This window comes from Carcharhinus amblyrhynchos, chromosome 3 (assembly GCF_965287045.1).
Source record: "Carcharhinus amblyrhynchos chromosome 3, sCarAmb.v2.hapA, whole genome shotgun sequence".
NCBI lineage: Eukaryota > Metazoa > Chordata > Chondrichthyes > Carcharhiniformes > Carcharhinidae > Carcharhinus > Carcharhinus amblyrhynchos.
Window position 1 is genome coordinate 78355173 of NC_137326.1, and position 22090 is coordinate 78377262.

Below are 22090 nucleotides of genomic sequence, written 5' to 3' on the forward strand. Positions count from 1 at the left end.
TTATCTGTCTTTTGAAACATAACAATTATGGTTTTGTGTTCTCTCTCACTTCTATTATTCCTTGAACAATTCTCCTCCCTTGATCCCTATCTCTCTTTTCTCCCTGATCCCTTCTCTCTTCCATGCCTCCATTCCCCAAATTGTGCAAAAAAACACCTTTGTTTTGGAAGAACTTCATGCTTTCCCTGAAACCTGGAACTATCTTTGTGTCAACTTGCATGTACAAGTGTACAACAGAGTTTGAGGAAAGCCTCTAATCACTATGCCAACTGCTCCTATGCACAGAAAGTATCTTATCAAAACATCAAGGTGCAGTACCTTTCCGGTAGACCCTTCCTTTTATGTTAGAGCTATATGAGGAGTGCAGTGAGATCCTGTCATCAGTTTGGGACTCTCTCCTTTCTTCCTCAGAGCAAACACCAAAGGTGTAACCCTCCTGCTCCTGTGTCTGTGCATTCTGTTCATCCACGGCTAGACAAGGTAGAAAGAACAAACACTATAAATTGTAACCAATTCAACAACAATGCTAAAGCTAACCATGAGGCTTTTATAAGCCTCATGGCCAGGCTGTCTTCAACTTACAGTGCATGTTATTGCTCAAACACACATGAATGAAGTAATAATTACAATTGTGCTGTTATAATTTAAAGTATTGGTCAGATTTAGTGAAGAAATTAAGCTGATAAGACCTATAAATCTAATGTTATAGCAATCAAAGGAAGAGATGTAGATACAGTAATGCATTTCACATCTTTGTTGGCGTTAGCCTTTAATCCAGCAGATCTAGGGGACAGGGATCCATGTACACTGGTCAGGGGGCCTGATGCCTTCCACCTCAACATAAAATCTGAGTAACTGTGCAGTAAGTTGCTACTGATTTCTCACCTTTCTCCGCATGCTCTATGATCTGTCGTATTGCTTTCTTCAAGCTATTTGCTCGTAACATGAGTTGCTCCCTTGGGCGGAATATCTGTGGCCTGGGGGAACAGGCTGGCCTTTCCTCAGCAAGGTCACACATCATACTGGTTGTCTCACCATCTTCCTGTTCTTCTGCAATTGTTGGTGGTGGGTTTGGCAGGGATGAGGTCGCCTGGGATTCATCACTGAGTGTTTTGAGCAGGGAGTCCAGTTTTTCTTTTAGTACAGAGCACTGCAGTTAAAGGAAGAATATATCAGAAGGGCTGATGAAAATTCTGTGAAAATAAAGAATGATGGAAATAGAAAAATTACATAAGCGACGTCTTATGGTATGAAGCAGGTGTTGGCAGCTGATGGTTGAGCCCAAGGTGCTGAATGAAATTTCCATACAGGAAATAATGGCTCAATAAATAAACAACATTATCGTCTTCTTTATCTTTTTATTTCTTTCCAGCATCTGACGGGACATGAAACAGACAAAGTACATGCTTACATCTGTTTCTATAGCTAGTTTTTCCTGGGACAGGTCACTCGTCTGTCACCAGAGGTTGTAGTTCGATAGTTGTCACTCTGCATTAAGCATGGCTGACCATGAGGCATTCCAATACTTACTGCCTATTATAGGCATATTGGGGGGACTTACAGATCGACAGTCAAACTGTTTGGCCACATTATGAATACACCTTCCGCAGCCATCAAGTCCTGAAGAGGGACTTGAACCTGGAACTTCTGGCTCAGAGGTAGGGATGCTACCACTGCACCATAAAACCACTTGAACACATTACTGGGAGCATTAGAAAAATATACTCAAAATTATACATATGCCTTGTAGAATAAAATGGGGGATTTGGAAGCTCTTGCTGGAGAATGCAGATGTGATATCGGAGGCATTACAAAGATATGATTCAACAATGATATGGATTGGCTAAATCCACAAGCTTAAGGTTACTTTGATAGGAAAGGTAAAGTGGAAGGGATGTCATAGTTTATATGAGAAAAAAAACTTATTTGGAACAGAGCTAAACCTACCTAGGCCAACTGTGGATAACGTGGAAATTTTGTGGGATGGAAGAAATTATAGCTCAGGAACTAACAGTTCACATCTGCTGTGTGCTACCATGTTAGGTGGAATATTGTATCAGTAAAACATTAGTGAGATTTAATAATTACAAACTGGAACATGAGTGAAGCCATGGTTCTTCGTTATCCTAACTGGCACAATTTGTTAAGGAACCTAGGTGAGCAATGGTGCTACTGGACCTGATGTTAAATACTAAGAGATGGGCAACAGATCAAATGTGGAGATGCTGGCGTTGGACTGGGGTAAACACAGTAAGAAGCCTCACAACACCAGGTTGAAGTCCAACAGGTTTATTTGGTAGCAAATGCCACTAGCTTTCGGGACTTTCTGCCTCTTCGTCAGGTGATGGGGAGTTCTGATCACAAACAGGGCATAGAAAGACACGCACTCAGATTACAGAATACTGATTAGAATGTTAATCAAGTCTTAAAGGTGCAGACAGTGTGAGTGGAGATAGCATTAAGCAGAGGTTAAATAGATGTGTATTGTCTCCAGACAGGACAGTTAGTAAGATTTTGCAAGGCCAGGCAAGTCATGAGTGTTACAAATAGTGTGACATGAACTCAAGATCCCAGTTGAGGCCGTCCTCATGTGTACGGAACTTGGCTATCAGTCTCTGCTCAGCGACTCTGCGCTGTCGTGTGTCGTGAAGGCCGCCTTGGAGAATGCTTACCCGAAGATTAGAGGCCAAATGCCCGTGACCACTGAAGTGTTCGCCAACAGAAAGAGAACAGTCTTGCCTGGTGATTGTCGAGCGGTGTTCATTCATCCGTTGTCATAGCGTCTGCATGGTCTCCCCAGTGTACCGCACCTTAGGACATCCTTCCCTGCAGCGTATCAGGTAGACAACGTTGGTCGAGTTGCAACAGTGTGTACCATGTACCTCGTGGATGGTGTTCTCACGTTAGATGATTGCATCTGTGTCAATGATCTGGCATGTCTTGCAGAGGTTGCTGTGGCAAGGTTGTGTGGTGTCGTGGTCACTGTTTTCCTGAAGACTGGGTAGTTTGCTGTGGACAATGGTCTGTTTGAAGGCAAGAAGTGGGGGTGTGGGGATGGCCTTGGCAAGATGTTCGTCTTCAATGACATGCTGAAGGCTCCGGAGAAGATGTCGTAGCTTCTCCCCTCCCGGGAAGTACTGGACGATGAAGGGTACTATGTCCACCGTGTCCCATGTTTGTCTTCTGAGGTGATCGATGCAGTTTTTCACTGTGGCGCGTCAGAATTGTCGATCAATGAGTCAAGCGCCATGTCCTGTTCTTATGAGGGCATCTTCCAGCATCTGGAGGTATCTGTTGCAATCCTCCTCATCTGAGCAGATCCTGTGTATACAGAGGGCTTGTCCGTAAGGGATGGCTTCTTTAACGTGTTTAGGGTGGAAGCTGGAGAAGTGGGGCATCGTGAGGAAAAACTGAAAGGATAAAGGCAAGGTTGCTCATAATACATAGCTAGAGAGTAGTGGGCTTGTGGTACAGTGAGGTGCTGAGTTGACTGTCCTTAATGAAAGTGCGTGTGTCCAAGAATGCAACCGATTCCAGAGAGTAGTCCGTGGTGAGTCTGATGGATTCACCAGAGACTGGTCTCTGGAATCTGTTGCTTTCTTGGACACACGCATCTTCATGAAGGATGGTCACCTCAGCACTTCATTGTACTGTAAGTCCACAATAACCTCACGATGCTCCACTTCTCCAGCTTCTACCCTAAACATGATAAGGAAGCCATCCCCTACGGACAAGCCTTCTGTATACACAGGATCTGCTCAGATCAGGAGGATTGTAACAGACACCTCCAGATGCTGAAAGATGCCCTCATAAGGACAGGATATGGCGCTCGACTCATCGATTGACAGTTCAGACGCGCCACAGCGAAAATCTGCACCGACCTTCTCAGAAGACAAACACGGAACACAGTGGACAGAGTACCCTTCGTCGTCTAGTACTTCCCCGGAGCAGAGAAGCTATGACATCTTCTCCGGAATCTTCAACATGTCATTGATGAAGACAAATATCTCATCAAGGTCATCCCCACACCCCCACTTCTTGCCTTCAAACAGCCACACAACCTCAAACAGACCACTGTCCACACAAACTACCCAGCTTTTAGGAGAACAGTGACCACGACACCACACGACCTTGCCACAGCAATATCTGCAAGACATGCTGGATCATCGACATGGATGCCGTCATCTCACGTGAGAACACCATCCACCAGGTACATGGTACATACTCTTGCAACTTGGCCAACGTTGTCTACCTGATACGCTGCAGAAAGGGTGTCCTGAGGCATGGTATATTGGGGAGACCGTGCAGATGCTACAACAATCAACAGGCAGGACTGTTCTCTTCCTGTTGGCAAACACTTCAGTGGTCATGGGCGTTCGGCCTCTGATCTTCGGGTAAGCGTTCTCCAAGACGACCTTCACGACACATGACAGCACAGAGTTGCTGAGCAGAGACTGATAGCCAAGTTCCGCACCCATGAGGACTGCCTCAACCGAGATCTTAGGTTTATGTTACACTATTTGTAACCATCATGACTTGCCTGGGCTTGCAAAATCTCACTTACTGCCCTGTCTGGAGACAATACACATCTCTTTAACCTATGCTTAATGCTATCTCCACTCACATCGTCTGCACCTTTAAGTCTTGATTAGCTGTAAAGGCTCGCATTCTAATCAGCATTCTGTAATCTGAGTGTGTGTCTTTATATGCCCTGTTTGTGATCAGAACTCCCCACTCACCTGACAAAGGGGCAGAGACCCGAAAGCTAGTGACGTTTGTTACCAAATAAATCTGCTGGACTTTAACCTGGTGTTGTGTCACAACATATCACAGTCAGAGATACAACATGGTGCCATATAAGCATAGGCTTATGACGGCAAACAATGAAAATGATAGAAACATTAATGTTTCAGAAGACAGATTATGAAGGTGCACTGGCTGGCAATGTTAAGTGAAAAGTGGCTCCTGCTTAGGAATATTCAATAGAGCACAGAACTAATGCATACCACTAAAGAAAAGAGGAAAAACTGAAAGGATAAAGGCAAGGTTGTTCATAATACATAGCTAGTGAGTAGTGGCTAGCACAAAATATATATTAAAAGGAAACAGAGGTTATAAAGCAATAACTGAAATAAAAATTTAAGTTAGGATAGCAGAGACTACTCAGGACAAGTCAAATATTTACAGAAAGATATTTGCTGCAGGCTGCATAAAATGGAAGAGTGGACCACTAAATGACCCCAAAGATATTACATTTAATAACTAATGGACATTAATGCCATATTTGTTATGGATGAAAAATTAGAAGCCATCTTGAAACAGGGAAGAATGAAACAGTGAGATAGGGAAGGTACAGTAAGAAGGAATCAACACAAAATTATGGCAGGTGTTGGCGGGATTATTTGTAAAGTAATTGATATAGTTGGATTTCAACAAGGCCCACGGTGCCCATCGGTCTATCAGGTCAGAAAGTGGGGAAGGGAGGGCAAGCTGGTGCGGTGAGCTGAAAATTGGCTAAACCAGAGGAAACAGAAAGGATCAGCATGGCAAGTTGTCTCCATGTGGGTGTTATTGAGATCAGTGATTTAGCCATTAGTGTACATGAATTATTTGGAGCTGGCACTAGAAGCAAAGTTACCTACTTTTGCAGATGATAACAAACAAGTTGAGAGGAGGTTTCAAGCACAAGGTTAGAAGCCAACCAAATATAAAGGGATCTTGACTGGTGGGAAAATCAGCTACAGTGGCAAAAGGTCTTGTACAAGCCTTGTTCCATATGAAGTACCATCCACTGAAAAGAATTGCTCAAACTGGAGAACAAAATTTTAAAGGGAACACATTGGTGGCAAGTGATAATTAATACGAATGAATACAGAGCACAAAGTCTCAGGAAAAGAATAAGCTATCCACAGCTGTCTAGCACAGTGGCACTCATTGTCTCATCTCATACTTTAAGAATGACACATCCTTGAGTGACACATCAGGGGGTGAGCCAGTACCTGTGGAGTTGTATTCCAAAAAGAGTCAGTGCCACTATGACAGAAAACTGAAGGGAAAAAAAGGAAATAGCTGACGGTGCAACTTTCCCTGCATACCTTTCTCGCCATAGTCTCAGATTCTTCCCAGTTCTCTGTTGTCCTTTCATAAGCCTTCCCAACCCGTGCAACAAAATCTTTAACTGTTTCGCAAAGCACTCTGCAAAGAGGAAGCAGATGAAAAAAGCACTGATCAGCACCTGATGCCATTCAGATTGGATCTTGGCGTGTTTGACTTGTGCCACATGTAGGCACCCTTTCAATGGTTCTGTTGGTTTTATCGTGTTAAATCAACCTTGACCTAACGACTGAATCATGTTTCTTTTTGTTTCCTGATTTGTGATTGACCAAAACTAACTATATGATCCTCACTGAATTACAGGAACTGGTGGACTGCAGCAAGTAATCAGAAGCCACAATCCTGACTGCTGAAAGCCGCAAGGGTCTATGACATTTAACGCCGCTTCTTCAACTTGTATTTTTGTATGCATCGTTATGAATCTAAACTTTGGTTTTCTTTTTATCATATTTAGCTGCACACTACAAAGGTTCTTTGGCATCTATTTATTTCATAAACATTTTTGTTTCCATGGATATCAGCAGTTGTTGCTTCAGCATACAGAAGTGCTGTTGCTCTAATTGTGAAAAAAGTCACAATTGTTGTAGTCTGGTCTATTTTCTAAGCAGGCAATTGGAGGGAGAGGAGTTGCAACCAGATGGAATGTGGGGAAGAACAGGTAGGAATAGTTGAAACTATTAAGACGTGTAAATGAAATGCCCTGGCTTAGGCTAGATATATGTTGTTGCACACTACTCACTTTGCTGACGATATGACCACTGAATGTTGGTCTGATGTCAGGATTTTTGACAGGTGTGCAGCGACTGAATCTTCGTAGAACGAAATCTGCTGTACCTGAGAAAAATTGGGACACAGAACAAGAGACAGATCACTTACCCTCACAATCCAGCCTATTTAAATTTGCGCAAAACAATAATGTTATTGGTTAGATTGTTCAGGAATAAAGAGAAAAAACATAGGAATAAGAGTAGGCCATTCAGCCCCTCAAAGCTATTTAGCTATTCAATCTGATCTTGATACGTATTTTTCATAATTTTAAAAACCTATCAAATCTTCCTGCAGTCATCTCAGATTTTCAGAAAGATTCCTTATTATCATTACATTTAAAATGTTGTTCAAAACCATACCAACTGTGATATACATGAAACATAAGCCTTCTAGCTGCACAGATAGCTCTGGGGAAAGAACTTGGAGAGAGTCTTTAGCTATGAATGAGGATTTAGCTATGAATGCAGAAAAAGGATTTATACACTTGTCCTCACCATTCCACAACCCTACTGCTGGACAATATCTGATGGTTGGCTAGATTATTACTCAGTTCCACTTCTATATGCGAGCTAGATCCTTGCATTCCCTAACAATCGTTTCTGAGGTGTTGAGCTCAGTACCCATATAGTGCAGTACCTCTAAATCGTCACTGAAATCCTCGGTCCCTATTGAAGATGAGGAGTGTCGTGGAACTTTTGTCTCGTAAACCATAATACCCCACCTGTAAAAATGAACATTGATTAGATATTGCTCATGAGTTTCCCATTTTCTTCGTTGCAGCACATCATTCAAGGTTACAGTATTTCCCTATACATCATTACTTTAACCACCTTATATCATGCACCATTCTTCTTCTCCTTGCAACATGCACTACCCCCCTTCCACATGCACAGTTACTAATTCCCCATAATGTGCATTTTTACCTTCACCCAGTACCATACTCCATTACTCTTCCGTTGAACTATGTATCATTAGTCTCCCACTCTTCTGATACATCATTATCCTCTTCCCACAACCATGCACCAATCCGAAGCCCATAGGTAAGCACCCTGCTCTCACCCTGTGGTGAGAGGCACTCTGTAAATAGCCTCTCACGAATGCAGGAGAAATGCCTGTTACCTGGCCCTCTGTTGCTTCCTGATTGTTCCACCATCGTGCCCTGCCCTATTCCCCGAGCCGACTGGTCCGGGATAATGAACTCAAGGTGTTGGATGGCGTGTCCCAGGGATCCGCAATGCTTGCTGTTGTCTCAGCCACATCCACACAATGTTGTAATGTTTGTTATTTGTGGAGTAAACTTTCTTTCATGTTTTCTCAGTTACTGGCCACTTTGGCTTTTATCAACATGTCTATAAGCTTGGTGCTGAATGTCTTTATCGTCTCACCTCCTTGTCAGCATTAACCCATCCTGGGATAAAAATTCCACAAGCATCAACAAATGTCTGCGCCTACAGAGTGTCAGCAGATTACCTGACTGTGAAGAAAGATCATTGCTGCGCCCAATTCTGTCCTCACTCAACATCCACATACATGCACTTTCCAACAGGATTGTGGTCAGGAGCAGGGACCCTGACTGCTTTGCCCCTCCCAGAATCAAAGATGTGAAGTTATTGTGCATCTAAGTACAGAGGTAACAAAGTGGTGTTGTACGATTGTGCGTTAAGTGAAATCAACAGAATGGAGAATAACAGGCTCCACTGATGTAATAAAATAAACGAAATCCATTGAATTTTTAAACAATTTTCTCACCTATCCAGCATTTTTGTGCTTGCTCGCTCCAGCTTCTCCAGGATTTGAGGGAGCTGTGTGTCATCATCGCAGGCTGAACCCCATCCCAGAACACGTGCCAGATCATTGCCGGTACCCAAAGGTAGAACTCCCATCTGACACTGAAAAAGTTTGGCAGTTATTAAAAATAATAGACCCAGAAGTCAGTGATATCCTGAAATACCCACTCTCAAATGCAGCGCTCTGTGCCACACAACCCCTTAACTTCAACCTCCGACACCACCTTCAAATGTGGCCTCTGATAACAATGCGAGCTGTGAAATGTTGGATTCAATGTTAGAATTATCAGACATGGAATAAAAATGAAGATGGTCTGACTGAAAAATCAACTGGCACTGGAGGAAGTGGGATGAGAGGCTCAATCACAAAATCAAACATGGGCCTGAACATTTTGTATGGCAGGGTTTCCATTCCCACCATCTCAACAGCTGCAGCTGATACAAAAGGAAGTGCTTGAAGATGCCACAGCGTCAATCCCAGGACTGGACAGCCAAGTAAGTTTTTCGAGGTCCTAGTGTGGGCAGGATGAAGAGTGGGAACTGGGATGTTGAAGGAAGAGGCCGAGGCCAGGGCTGGGGGAATCCAAAGTCCAGGCCAACACTTAAGCCTGATCACTTTCCTACTACCCTATGGCCCAGGAAATCTTCCCGCCAGCCTCAAAATTGAGTCAGGGTAGGAGGATCTCCCAGGCCATGGGTGGCTGGAAAATGACTTAAGGGCCTCAGTTGAGGCATAGGCAGGCATTTCAGCTGAGAACTTGCCCGTCTCAGTTTAAAATCACTGTGGTAGGGGCTGACAGGGACCCAATGGAAGGCTGTTCCTTCCATTTAACATTCACCCCACCGCAGAAAAACATACAGGCAGGGGAGCATGAAATTCAGCCCATAGATTCTTTCGTATTTGGACTGTCGGACCTCTTTTTTCTCTGGATTTGCATTTACTTGGTTGTGGAATCACGTACACCAACCACAGTTGTTATTGAGTCTTTACCTCCAATCAAAAAGAACAAGATGATTTTTCAGATTTTTCTACAGGACACTCTAGATAATACCTGCTTGTGGAGATTGAGACTATCAATTTCAGACAGCACCCATCCAACACTGCCATCTCCACCACACACAAGGATTCGAAATGTATCAAACTTCTGGAACAACCGCAAACTGTAAACAAAAAGACAGCATGTAAAATCACACTGTTGTTTGATCTGTACTATCTGAAAATAAACACAAGTAATGACAATGACAAGAACCCCAACTAATGTTCTCAAACTGGTTTACCTGCATTCCTCAATTGAATGTCACTCCAAAGCAGACAAATATCATCCAACTCGCCTTTTCTCCTTTCTTACTCTATTGTTTCCATTCTTGCGCATTTGTTTCTCTGCCAAGCTACCGCTCACAATGATAGAATCATAGAACAAAGCCAAGTTGTCCATAAGCACTTGCTCACTATCCGTATTTTCAGCGGCTCTCATCTTATCTTGTGTTTTTCGTATTTCCCTTTGCTCAGTTTGCTAATTTTGCAATTTAAGAAATCCTTAATTTCTCGCTATTAATTTGTTCTTGTCAAGTACCTCTGCTATCAATTACATTGTGATCATTGCGTCCAAGTGTTTTCCCTATTTTTAGGCCTTTCTCTTGCCCTGCATCATTATGCAGAAGCACGGTGAATATTACTTCCTTCCTTACTGAAGTAGCAAATTAGACCTGAACCCATTTCGAGAAAGAGCTGTCTGTTAACACACATATTCAACCTATCCAAGTCTATTCAAATCTCCAATAATAATATTTTATACACCCATAATTATAACTATAATTATTCCCAGCATAATTTCTGCAATTATAGATTATAATTCCCACAATTAGACCTCAATAATAAATTGCTTAATTGGACCTCAATGATAAATCCCACAACTAGGCCTCAGTAATAACTCCCACAACTAGAACTCTGTTTTAGCTCCCACAATTACAATTGTTACAACTTTCACAATTAGAACCTCCACATTGTTAACTCTCATAACTTAAATGACTGCTGGCTGGTTTGTGCAAGCCTCCAGCCAGTCTCTGGTTCCTCACTGTGGCCATGCTTTGTGAAAGAGCTTGAGCAATGAAGACCAGCATGGTATTGTGAGCATGGTGAGTGCACCATAGCTGGGCCCTATCCTGTTGCCGCCTGCCATCCATGAACTCTTCCTAGCAGGGCTACTAGAGAGTGACCTGGAGCAGTAATTGTGATGATTCCTGCCTGACCTTGAACCAACCCTCTCACCTGGTCACCCAATATGACAGCAGTTCTGTTTTTGTTTTAACAAAAGTTACACTCTGCCCCAGTAGTCTGATAAATCTAAACTGCAAAGGTGTGTGCTTTAAGCACCTCCTACCCAAGATGCGGGCCTCCGTTCATCAAGTCAAACACCTGAGCCGGGTTCAGTAACTGCTTGAATCTCCTTAAGAACTTCACCCCCTGGTTATCTCCACTTTTAGAGTTCACAAACACAAGAAGCGGACTGGTACATGATGGTGGGCACGTTGCTTTCCAAAACCCTAAAGAACAGCAGAAATTTGATTACAAAGTTTACTGAGATGGTTGCTAAATGAAAAAATGTGATAAGTTTAGTAATTGCATGACTACCTGTTCACCCAGACCCCTGTATTTCTTATATACGAATATATGAATTAAGAGGAGTAGCCCAATCGAGTCTGCTCTGTCATTCAACAAGATCGCAGCTGATTCAACTGTGGCCTCAACTCCACTTACTGTCTATTCCCAATACCCTTTGACTACCTTATACATCAAGAATCTAACTAAACCAGCTTTAAAAATATTTAATAACCCTGTCTCTTTTGCTTTCTGGAGAAGAGAATTTCAGATTCACCACTCACTGAGAGAAAAAAATTGCTCTTCATCTCCGTCTTAAATGGGAGATCCCTTACTTTGAAACTGTGTCCCATAGTTCTAGTCTCGCCTGTGGAGAAGGGATTTGCTTTCATATTTCTTGCTTGCTTTCTCTCCTCCAATTTCTCCCTTTTTTTTGGGCCATTCTTTGCTGTTTTTTCTATCCTGTTCAATCTTTTAACATGCTATAAATCTTCATGGAATTGTATGCTTTCTCTTTCAACTTGATACCCTCTTTAATTGCCATAGTTAGTCACTGATAATATGTCCTTGCCCTAGAACCTTTCTCACTGGAATATATCTTTGCTGAGTGTTACAAAATATATCCATATAAATGTCTGCCTCTGCATTTCTACTGACTTATCCCATAATCCAATTTCCAAGTTCACTTTAGCCAGCTATGTCTCCTTATTCTCATAACTGTCCTAATTTAAGTTCAAAACACTAGTCTTAGATCCACTCTTCCTCCCTCAAACTGAATGCCAAACTCAGCCATGACATGATCACTATTACCTCGGATGCGTTTGCTATGAGGTTATTCATTAATCTTGTCTGGTTGCACATTAACAGATCTAGAATAGCCTGCTCTCTGGTTGGCTCTAGAACTCAAATTGCCCTGAATACACTCTATGAACTCAAGTATCAGCTATCTTTGCCAATCTGATCTGCCCAATCTACTTGTTAGATTAAAATCAACTATGATTATCGCCATACCTTTCACACAAGCCCTCATTACTTCTTTCTATACGCTCTCCCCTACAGAATGGTTGCTGTTGGGTGCCTTTACACTGTTTGGTTGATAGTTTGGGCTATTGCCAGTTTAATTAGTTTAGACCCTACCACTAATGGAAAGGGCAGCATTTGGTACTAGGTATATAGTTAGCACTATAACAGCATTTTGTGCCTACACTCAGTCAACAGCATGAAACTAGGTCAAGCTGAGGTTGCCCATGGGTGGTTGTATAATATTTTAATGAACTCAAGGCCCTACATGCTGTAAGTCAACACCTCACATCCTTGTAACACCACTCACAAACTCACTCATATTCTCTCACTACTGCTGACACCTTCTCACAACCACTTACACTCTTGAAGAACCCCTAAAGGTCAATTGGAAACTCTCAATACGATTCACAAACACTCAAACACCTTCACACTTTTCCTTAACTGCTCACAAATTCTCACTTGCTCAAACTTTTGCAAATTCTCTCAGAATCACTCACACTCACAGTTCCCTCATTGTCACACTCAAATTCTTGCAGCACCTCTTACATTAACTTATTCTTTCAGTTCCACCTGCAGACTTTTTCACAATTACTGACACTCACTCGCAAACTACATTGTGCCCACTCTCTCAATCAAAGCTAACATTCATTTACAAACTCGCTTGCAACTGTTCATAGCATCCTTCACACTCACTCACAAACTTTCCACATCACACTTTCTCTTAGGCCATACATGTCAACCACTCCCATCCCAGTATTGGGTCAAATATCTCACTCACTCTAGTTTTAGAAAAAACCTCGAGTCAATGTCTCACCCATTTCAAACCTTGGTTTAATTCCAATCTCCGTGTCCCCCCTAGTTTGAAAGCACGTTAATGCTCATTGAAGCAAAAGTGTTGAACTCACCATCAGAGTCTATACTGTTGAGTGCAGTTGGAGGAATGACTGAAACTTTACATTGTCCCAGTGGACATTTGACAGGAAGCATGTCTTTACAGGTTGTGTGTACCTAGAGGCAAAGAACAGGACACAAAAATTAGCACACAATGATCCACACTGGAGGGCGGCACGGTGGCACAGTGGTTAGCACCACTGCCTCCCAGTGCCAGAGGCTCAGTTTTGATTCCCAGCTTGGGTCACTGTCTGTGCACAGTCTGCAACACTCTCCCCATGTTTGCGTGGGTTTCCTTTGGGTGCTCTGGTTTCCACCCACTGTCCAAAAGATGCTGATTAGGTGCATTGGCCATGCTAAGTTCTCCTTCAGTGTATCCAAATAGGCATTGGAGTGTGGTGACTAAGAGATTTGCACAGTAACTTCATTGCTGTGTTAATGTAAGCCTACTTGTGATACTAATAAATAAACATAAACTTAAAACTTAAATAAAACTGAACAGGAGGAGAGCAGAGAACAAAGTGAGTTAGGACTGAGTGAATAGATAGAACTTATTGTCTGTTCAAGGTTACTACAGATTGTACTCTCTGATACAGCTGGTTGCAATAGGTAATTCGTAATGGGACATTCCTAAATAATTGAAATTCAGTGAAATTCCAATGGGAGCAAGTTGCTGATCTAACCTGGACTGTCAAAATAGGAGTTCAGCTCCACACAGCCAAATATTGGCATGGTTTCAAATAAAATTATCTAGTTCAACTATGGCAAATGGCTAATTCCCTTAATCGGTGTACATCGTGTTTCCACAGATGGCATCCAATGAATAGCAATAAAGTTAACTTGTTCCTACTCAGGGTACAAACATTTTCACAGCCATGAGGCTGCTCCCTACTTCACAAACAACACAGCCATGAGCCTGCTTCCTACTTCTACTTGGCACTTCTCCCTTTCTTCAGGAAAAGACCTTGTGCAGAACTCTGCTTTTAGTCTGATCCAGTAATGTCTGAAATTCAGGATGCAGCTCTGAAGCCCATCCATGACAAAATCAATGGGAAGACTGGGAGAACTGGGACTATCAAGAACAATGTGGAGACGTGAAGCAGAGATGGGGGAGAAGGCTAAAGATAAGACAGGAAGCTTACATCAGAAAGAAATCAATGGAGGTAAGATGCAAAATGATTGAAAGTAGATTTGTGGGAGAGGGTAAGTATAATTAGGGGAAATGGAGAACAAGTTTTGACAGGGGCAAAGATCTGGAAAGTGGGTGAACAAGAGGGAAAGAGGGTGAGAAGATTGAGTAGTGGAAAGGAGGAATTCATGAGGGATGGGAGAAATGAGAAGAGGAGATCTAATGGCAGAGTTAGGTAACAGCAGAGATGGGGTGGAAAATGGGAAGCACAGGGGTGTCCTGAATAGGAAACAAGGAAAAACAGGAAGTGAGGGAGATAAGTAAAACAGAGCGGAAGACAAAGAGGAGAGTTGTCTTCAGGTAGGAGGGGAGAAAGGGGAGAGAAGTATTGGTTGGGGAAGTCATGTTACAGAGGACATTGTAATAATCAGGTTTTTTTTAATAATTATTTATGGGATGTGGGTATTGCAGCATTTATTGCCCATTCCTGAGGGCAGTTAAGAGTCAATTGCATTGCTGTGGGCTTGCAGTCACATGTAGGCCAGACCAGGTAAGGACAACAGATTTCCTTCCCTAAAGGACACTAATGAACCAGACGGGTTTTTACGACAATCGCCTTTGGTTTTGTGGTCATCATTAGACTTTTAATTCCAGTTATGGGAACACAGAAACAGCTGATTTTGCAAACAGTGATATAAAAATTTTGTGAACTGATTTCTATCAAATTGGACAGGCAGCAATGAAATTTTCTCCAATTTATAAAGAAAACTTCAGCTCTACCTAATTGTGTGATTTAAGATTTTTAAAAACTGCTTCATGCTCAAAAAGGGAGGCTGAAATTTCAACAGAAAATCACCATTTATCGCAATGATGTGTGAGCCCTGTTCTGACTAACAAACCAATAAAAATGTTCTGCTCACCATCGCTTTACACCATAGGCAGCGCCAATCCTGCAGACGTAGAACACTGCCACATGTTTTGTCACAGACAGTACATTTTGCACTGACAGGCAAATTGCCTTCCAACCACTGGTGTGGCATTGAGACCTGAATGAGGGAGACAGAAGAATATTACAGTATAACAGCAATGTGATCTACAGTATGGAAGAAAGGATACAAATCAAAGTACAACAGTTGCAGCAGTACAAAACACAGATAAGGAGCACTAACAGATCTCATCAAAAGAAAGAGCAGACGCTCCAGCAAAATGACTCAGTACAGACCCAAGTAAAGACACCAGCACAGCCTCAGGTATAAAAAGAAAGCGTGGACCTAACTGTAAGGGGCCGGGGCGGAGCCCGGAGAGGGGAGCCGGCGCGGAGCCCGGAGAGGGGAGCCGGCGCGGAGCCCGGAGAGGGGAGCCGGCGCGGAGCCCGGAGAGGGGAGCCGGCGCGGAGCCCGGAGAGGGGAGCCAGCGTGTACTCCAGTATAAGGGATCGACTCAGAAGCTTGTTTAAGGGATCGGCCATGAACTTGGTGTAAGGGATCAGTACTAGCCCCAGGAGTGATTTCTCTGCTTCAGCTCTTTGTGACTGATACACAAATATTGCAATGAAAAAGGCCACATTGAAAATGCTTACTAGATGCACTGAGGCATTAAGCTACAATTGGAGCAATGAATGAACTTATGGTAAGCTACAATTGTCAATATTGGCATAGACAGTTTGCCAGCATAGTTGAAGTGCCCTGCACAACACAAAAAAACCACGTGCAAGGTTTTGAACATGACGTGCAGATTTCCAGCGGTAATGTGGTCCTTGCAGGAAAACATCAGTGCAGCAACGTTCAACTTGGTTCAATGATAGTACTCTCATCTGCAACTTAGTTCAAAGCCTGTTCCAGAAAATTGATTATGTAGCCTAGGCTAATACTATTCAAAGAAGTGCTCTTTGGGCTCTGACCCAAATTTTTAATTCCTCCCTGGCTACCGGGGAGGTGCCAGAGGACTGGAGAACAGTCAATGTGGTCCCACCATTTAAGAAAGATTGTAGAGACAAGGCAAGGAACTACAGACCAGTGAGTCTCACGCCTGTGGTTGAGAAACTATTGGAGAAGATTCTGAAAGAGGAATCTATCTCTATTTGGAGAGGCGAGGTTTGATGAGGGATAGTCAGCATGGCTTTATCAGTGTGAAGTCATGCCTTACAAACTTAATTTAATTTTTTGAGTATGTAACAAAGCATGTGGGTGAGGATAGTGCCGTTGATGAAGTTTACATGGATTCAGCAGAGCCCTTGACAAAATCCCACATGGGAGACTTATTAAGAAGGCCAATGCATATGGGCTACAGGGTAATCTGACAAAGTGGATTAATACTTGGCTCAGTGGTAGGAGACGGAAGGTGGTGACAGATGGCTGGAGGCCAGTGACCAGTGGTGTACCACAGGGATGTGTTGGGTCCCCGATTGTTCATCATTTATATAAATGACATAGATGACTACGTGGGGGTAGGATCAGTAAGTTTGCCGATGGCACAAAGATTGGCTGGGTGGTTAACAGTGAAGTTGAGTGTCTTGGGTTACAGGAAGATAGACGGAATGCTCAAATGGGCAGATAAGTGGCAGATGGAATTTAACTCTGAAAAATGTGAAGTGATGCACTTTGGAAGGAATAATTTGACAAGGAAGTATCCTATGAAAGAGCTGACACTGGGAAGTTCTGAAGAACAGGGACCTTCATGTGTTTATCCATAGATCTCCGAAGGCAGAAAGGCAGGTTAATAGGGTGGTGACAAAGACATATGGCACACTCGTCTTTATCAATCGGAGTATAGATTACAAAAGTAGAGATATCATGATGGAGTTGTATAGAACTTTGGTGAGGCCACATCTGGAATACTGTGTAGTTCTGGTCGCCACATTAGAGGAAGAATGTGAAGGAGTGGGTGCAGTGGAGATTTACCTGGATGCTGCCTGGGATGGAACATTTAGGTTATGAAGAGAGGTGGGATAGGCTTGGGTTGTTTTTGTTGGAGCAGAGAAGACTGAGGGGGGGGGGGGGGGGGGGGGGGTGCGTGACGACCTGACTGAAGTGTTCAAGATTATGAGGATTATGCATAGGGTGGATAGGGAGCAGCTGTTCTCCTTAGTTGAAGGGTCAGTTACTAGGGGACACAAGTTATAAGTGCAGGGTGGGAGGTTTAGGGGAGATTTCAGGGAAAACTTTAACTCAGAGGGTGGTGATGGTCTGAAATACACTGCCTGGAAGGGTAGTGAAGGCAGGATGCCTCACACCCTTTAAAAAGTACTGGATGAATATTTGGCATGCCATAACATTCAAGGCTATGGGCCAAGTGCTGGTAAGTGGGATTAGGTGGGCAGGTGAGGGCATTTCGTGTGTCCGTGCAGACTTGATGGGCTGAAGGACCTCTTCTGCACTGTAGTATTCTGGTTCTGTGAACTGCAGGGATATTCTTCTGCTGTCTAGTTAGTATTTACCCTTCAACCTTCATCACCAATAGCAATACCTAATTTGTCCACATTTGTCTATATTATAACGCTGACTCTATTGCAAAGGTAATATTTGGCTGTTAATCTCAAGACAATTCAAAGAGCTTATGAAAGATGCTAGTTCTTCAAAATCGATCCAACTTCAGGAAACCAAAGTAAAATGGGCTGCTTTACCAAGTTATACCAATTGGGGGAGCTCCAATATTTAAAATACAAACTGGGTTTTCAAGAGCTCAGGCTCTGCAGCACAATACCATCCAACTGTGTACTGGTCTTTTTCATCTGAAAATTCCAATTTTAAATTCTTCTACTTTATGGATAATAATCAACCACCTTGGTAATTACTCACTGCCAAGTATTATATTCCTATTTGTAATCACTCGTTGATTAGTCCCATGTTCCCTCGGTACATTTGCCTTCCAGTGCCATATTCCTCATTTAACCACTCATTGTTCAATGCGACTTCCCCCCTAACTAGTACTCACTGCGCCAGGGTCATGTTCCCCTGAAAACTGTTCATTGAAAAATGCCCTGAGTTCCTGATGGAATGACTTTGTACAACTTCCTAAACTCAACTCTCACCAGTCCCAATTCCAACTGCAGAAGGAGTCTAACTCACTGCACCAACGTATCAATCCTGATGAATTCCATTGAAAGGCAGTGGCTGATAGAACACAGAACATTACAGTGCAGAAAACGCCCTTCGGCCCTCAATGTTGCGCCGACCTGTGAAAACCAACCTAAAGCCCATCTAACCTACACTATTCCAACATCATCCATGTTTTTCCAATGACCATTTAAATGCCCTTAATGTTGGCGAATCCACTACTGTCGTAGGCAGGGCATTCTACGCCCTTACTACTCTCTTAGTAAAGAGCCTATCTCTGACATCTGTCCTATATCTAACACCCCTCAATTTAAAGCTATGGACCCTTGTGCTAGCCATCGCCATCTGAGGAAAAAGGCTCTCACTGTCCACCTTATCTAATCCCCTGATTATCTCGTATGCCTCTATTAAATCACCTCTTAACCTTCTTCTCCTAACGAAAACAGCTTTAAGTCCCTCAGCATTTCCTTATAAGACCTTCCCATCATGCCAGGCAACATCCTGGTAAATCTCCTCCGCACCCTTCCCAACGCTTCCACATCATTCCTATAATGCGGCGACCAGAACTGTATGCAATACTCCAACTGTGGCTGCACCAAAGTTTTGTACAGCTGCAACATGACCTCATGGCTCCAAAACTCAATCCCTCTACCAATAAAAGCTAACACACCGTTTGCCTTCTTAACAACCCCATCAGCCTGGGTGCCAACTTTCAGGGATCTATACACAGGGACACTGAGACCTCTCTGCTTATCGACACCATCAAGTATCTTACCATTAGCCCAGTACTCTATATTCCGGTCACTCCTTCCAAAGTGAATCACCTCTCACTCTTCTACATTAAACTCCATTTGCCACCTCTCAGCCCAGCTCTGCAGCTTATCTATGTCCCCCTGTAACCTGCAACATCCTTCCACACTGTCCACAACTCCACCTACTTTAGTGTCATCGGCAAATTTACTAACCAATCCTTCTATGCCCTCATCCAGGTCATTTATAAAAATGACAAACAGCAGTGGCCCAAAATAGATCCTTGCGGTACTCCACTAGTACATGAACTCCAGAATGAATATTTTACATCAATCACCACCCTTCTGCCTTCTTGCAGCTAGCCAATTTCTGATCCAAACTGCTAAATCACCCTCAATCCCATGCCTCTGTATCTTCTGCAATAGCTTACTGTGGGGAACCTTATCAAATGCTTTTCCTGAAATCCATATACACCACATCAACTGCGTTACCCTCATCCACCTCCTTGGTCACCTTTTCAAAGAACTCAATAAGGTTTGTGAGGCATGACCTACCCTTCACAAAACCATGTTGACAATCCCTAATCAAATTATTCCTTTCTGGATGATTATAAATCCTATCTCTTGTAATCCTTTCCAAAACTTTGCCCACAACATAAGTAAGGCTCACTGGTTTATAATTACCAAGGTTGTCTCTACTCGCCTTCTTGAATAAGGGGACAACATTTGCTTTCCTCCAGTCTTCTGACACTATAGACAAATGTAGACAATGATGACATAAAGATCAAAGCCAAAGGCTCTGCAATCTCCTCCCTAGCCTCCCAGAGAATCCTAGGATAAATCCCATCCGGCCTGGGAATTTATCTATTTTCACACTGTACAGAATTGCTAACACTTCCTCCTTATGAACCTCAATCCCGTCTAGTCTAATAGCCTGTATCTCAGTATTCTCCTCGACAACATTGTCTTTTTCCTGTGTGAATATGGAAGAAAATATTCATTAGCGCCTCTCCTATCTCTTCAAACTCCACGTACAACTTCCCACTACTGTCCTTGACTAGCCCTAATCTTACCCTAGTCATTCTTTTATTCCTGACATACCTATAGAAAGCTTAAGGGTTTTCTTTGATCCTACCTGCCAAAGACGTCTCATGTCCCTTCCTGGCTCTTCTTTGCTCTCTCTTTAGTTCCTTCCTGGCTAACTTGTAACTCTCAAGCGCCCTAACTGAGCCTTCACGTCTCATCTTAACATAAGTCTCCTTCTTCCTCTTCACAAGAGATTCAACTTCTTTAATAAACCACGGTTCCTTTGCTTGACCACTTCCTCCCTGTCCGACAGGTACATATTTATCAAGAACACGCAGTAGCTGTTCCTTGAACAATCTCCACATTTTAATTGTGCCCATCCTCTACAATTTCCTTCCACACCCTATGCATCCTAAATCTCACCTAATCGCCTCATAATTTCCTTTCCCCCAGCTGTAACTCTTGCCCTGCGGTATATACCTATCCATTGCTAAAGTAAACGCAACCGAATTGTGGCCACTATAACCAAAGTGACCAAAGATTGCCAGGCTCTAACCAGCACTCGCTCTGCTTTTAATTTATCAGCACTCGCTTGTCTCTCCACTTACAACATACCCCATCTTCATCTTCAATTATATCTTTGGCAATTGAGGCCAGTGTTGTCCACTTGCAGTTGTTGGTGGCTCTCACAGCACAACGCTTGTGAGCTTTGAACTTACACACTGTGAATCAGAAAGGAGAGGCACATGAGAGTCTTCAAAAGTTATTGTGCAGTTAAGTGTTTTATTTGTGGGACAGTGGGGGGGGGGGGGGGGGGGGAGAGAGGAGGGGGGGGGAGGGGGAGGAGGAGGAGGAGGAGGAGGAGGAGGAGGAGAAGAGAGAGATGAGGATGGAAACAGGGGTTGTTAGTACAGCGTTTTGTATCCCTGTCTGTCACATAGGAGCCAAAGGTTCAATTCCCTGATGGGAGCTTAGGAGGTCACTGAACTGGTAAACCATAACCTAGAGTAATGCTATCACCATAATACAGGGTTAAATTTGAATTTGAATTTTGAAATAAACCTTCGGTGGAGGTGAGGCTCACCTGATCATTTTCTTTTGAGGTGGTAGCGCACTGGTATTGTCACTGGCTTAAAAACCCAAATGACCCAGGTTAATACTTTGGGGGCTGTGTTCAAATCTCACCACAGACTAAAAGCAAATCCACAAAGCCCAGCTGGGCAACATCTGCTGATTGTCTACTATCAAGGTAGGCTCCATATCGCCTGATTCTACACCACCTTATTATGATAGAAGGAATTCCCCACATTCCCACCTCCAAATCATGCATGACTATCACTGAGGTAAGGCAGCTGCTATGCCTCTAAACAAGTTTATCAAAAACTCCCATGCTAGATTCGGAACCACTAGTTTGCAACCTTTACACCATTGGGGCCTAGATTCTTTTTATTAGGGTGACTTGAAGGAGATTACCTAACCACTGGGATTCCCTTTGAAGTGAAAATCTCACTTATCTTGGCCTTCTATGTGATCAGATCCTTTTAAAGAGGCACCGTTATTATCTGTATGCTTCCCTGCTACAGAGTGGTGCACTATTATGATTCCACCAGTTGGATTCTTTATAGAAAGCGATTAACTGTTAGCCACATACTTTGTGGCAGTGTCATTATCAGGAATCCTTAAATTCTGTTGACTCTTTTTTCTCACACTGATTCCTTGTTTAGGTATCATAGTCGATTATATAATCTGACAGCTACACGCATTCTGTTTGGCCACATAACCAGGAAATGGTTAACAAGGTAGTCACTGACCGACACAATGTGGGGATTACACACAATATTAACTTAAATGTCTCAAATCATTCAACTGTTCAAAGTCAAAACTGGCGGGAAATAAACTGAACGGGACATTCAGCAAAAAAAACCAAGAATAAACAAAGGAAGAATGTG

General features: G+C 43.0%; 1 protein-coding gene across 4 annotated transcripts in view; it reads right to left on the reverse strand.

The window, feature by feature from the left end:
* The window catches only part of dgkd (diacylglycerol kinase delta), a 139159-nt gene that overhangs the window by 38212 nt on the left and 78857 nt on the right, over positions 1-22090 (reverse strand). For all 4 annotated transcript variants that reach the window (XM_080185423.1, XM_080185422.1, XM_080185421.1 and 1 more), the window contains exons 6-16: positions 20757-20863; positions 15232-15357; positions 13197-13299; positions 11051-11213; positions 9722-9830; positions 8632-8771; positions 7519-7603; positions 6854-6948; positions 6096-6195; positions 886-1150; positions 319-471 (exon numbers count right to left, since the gene is read on the reverse strand). In XM_080185423.1, coding sequence (XP_080041549.1) covers positions 319-471; positions 886-1150; positions 6096-6195; positions 6854-6948; positions 7519-7603; positions 8632-8771; positions 9722-9830; positions 11051-11213; positions 13197-13299; positions 15232-15357; positions 20757-20863 — 1446 coding nt within the window. The remainder of the gene's footprint in view (positions 1-318; positions 472-885; positions 1151-6095; positions 6196-6853; positions 6949-7518; positions 7604-8631; positions 8772-9721; positions 9831-11050; positions 11214-13196; positions 13300-15231; positions 15358-20756; positions 20864-22090) is intronic.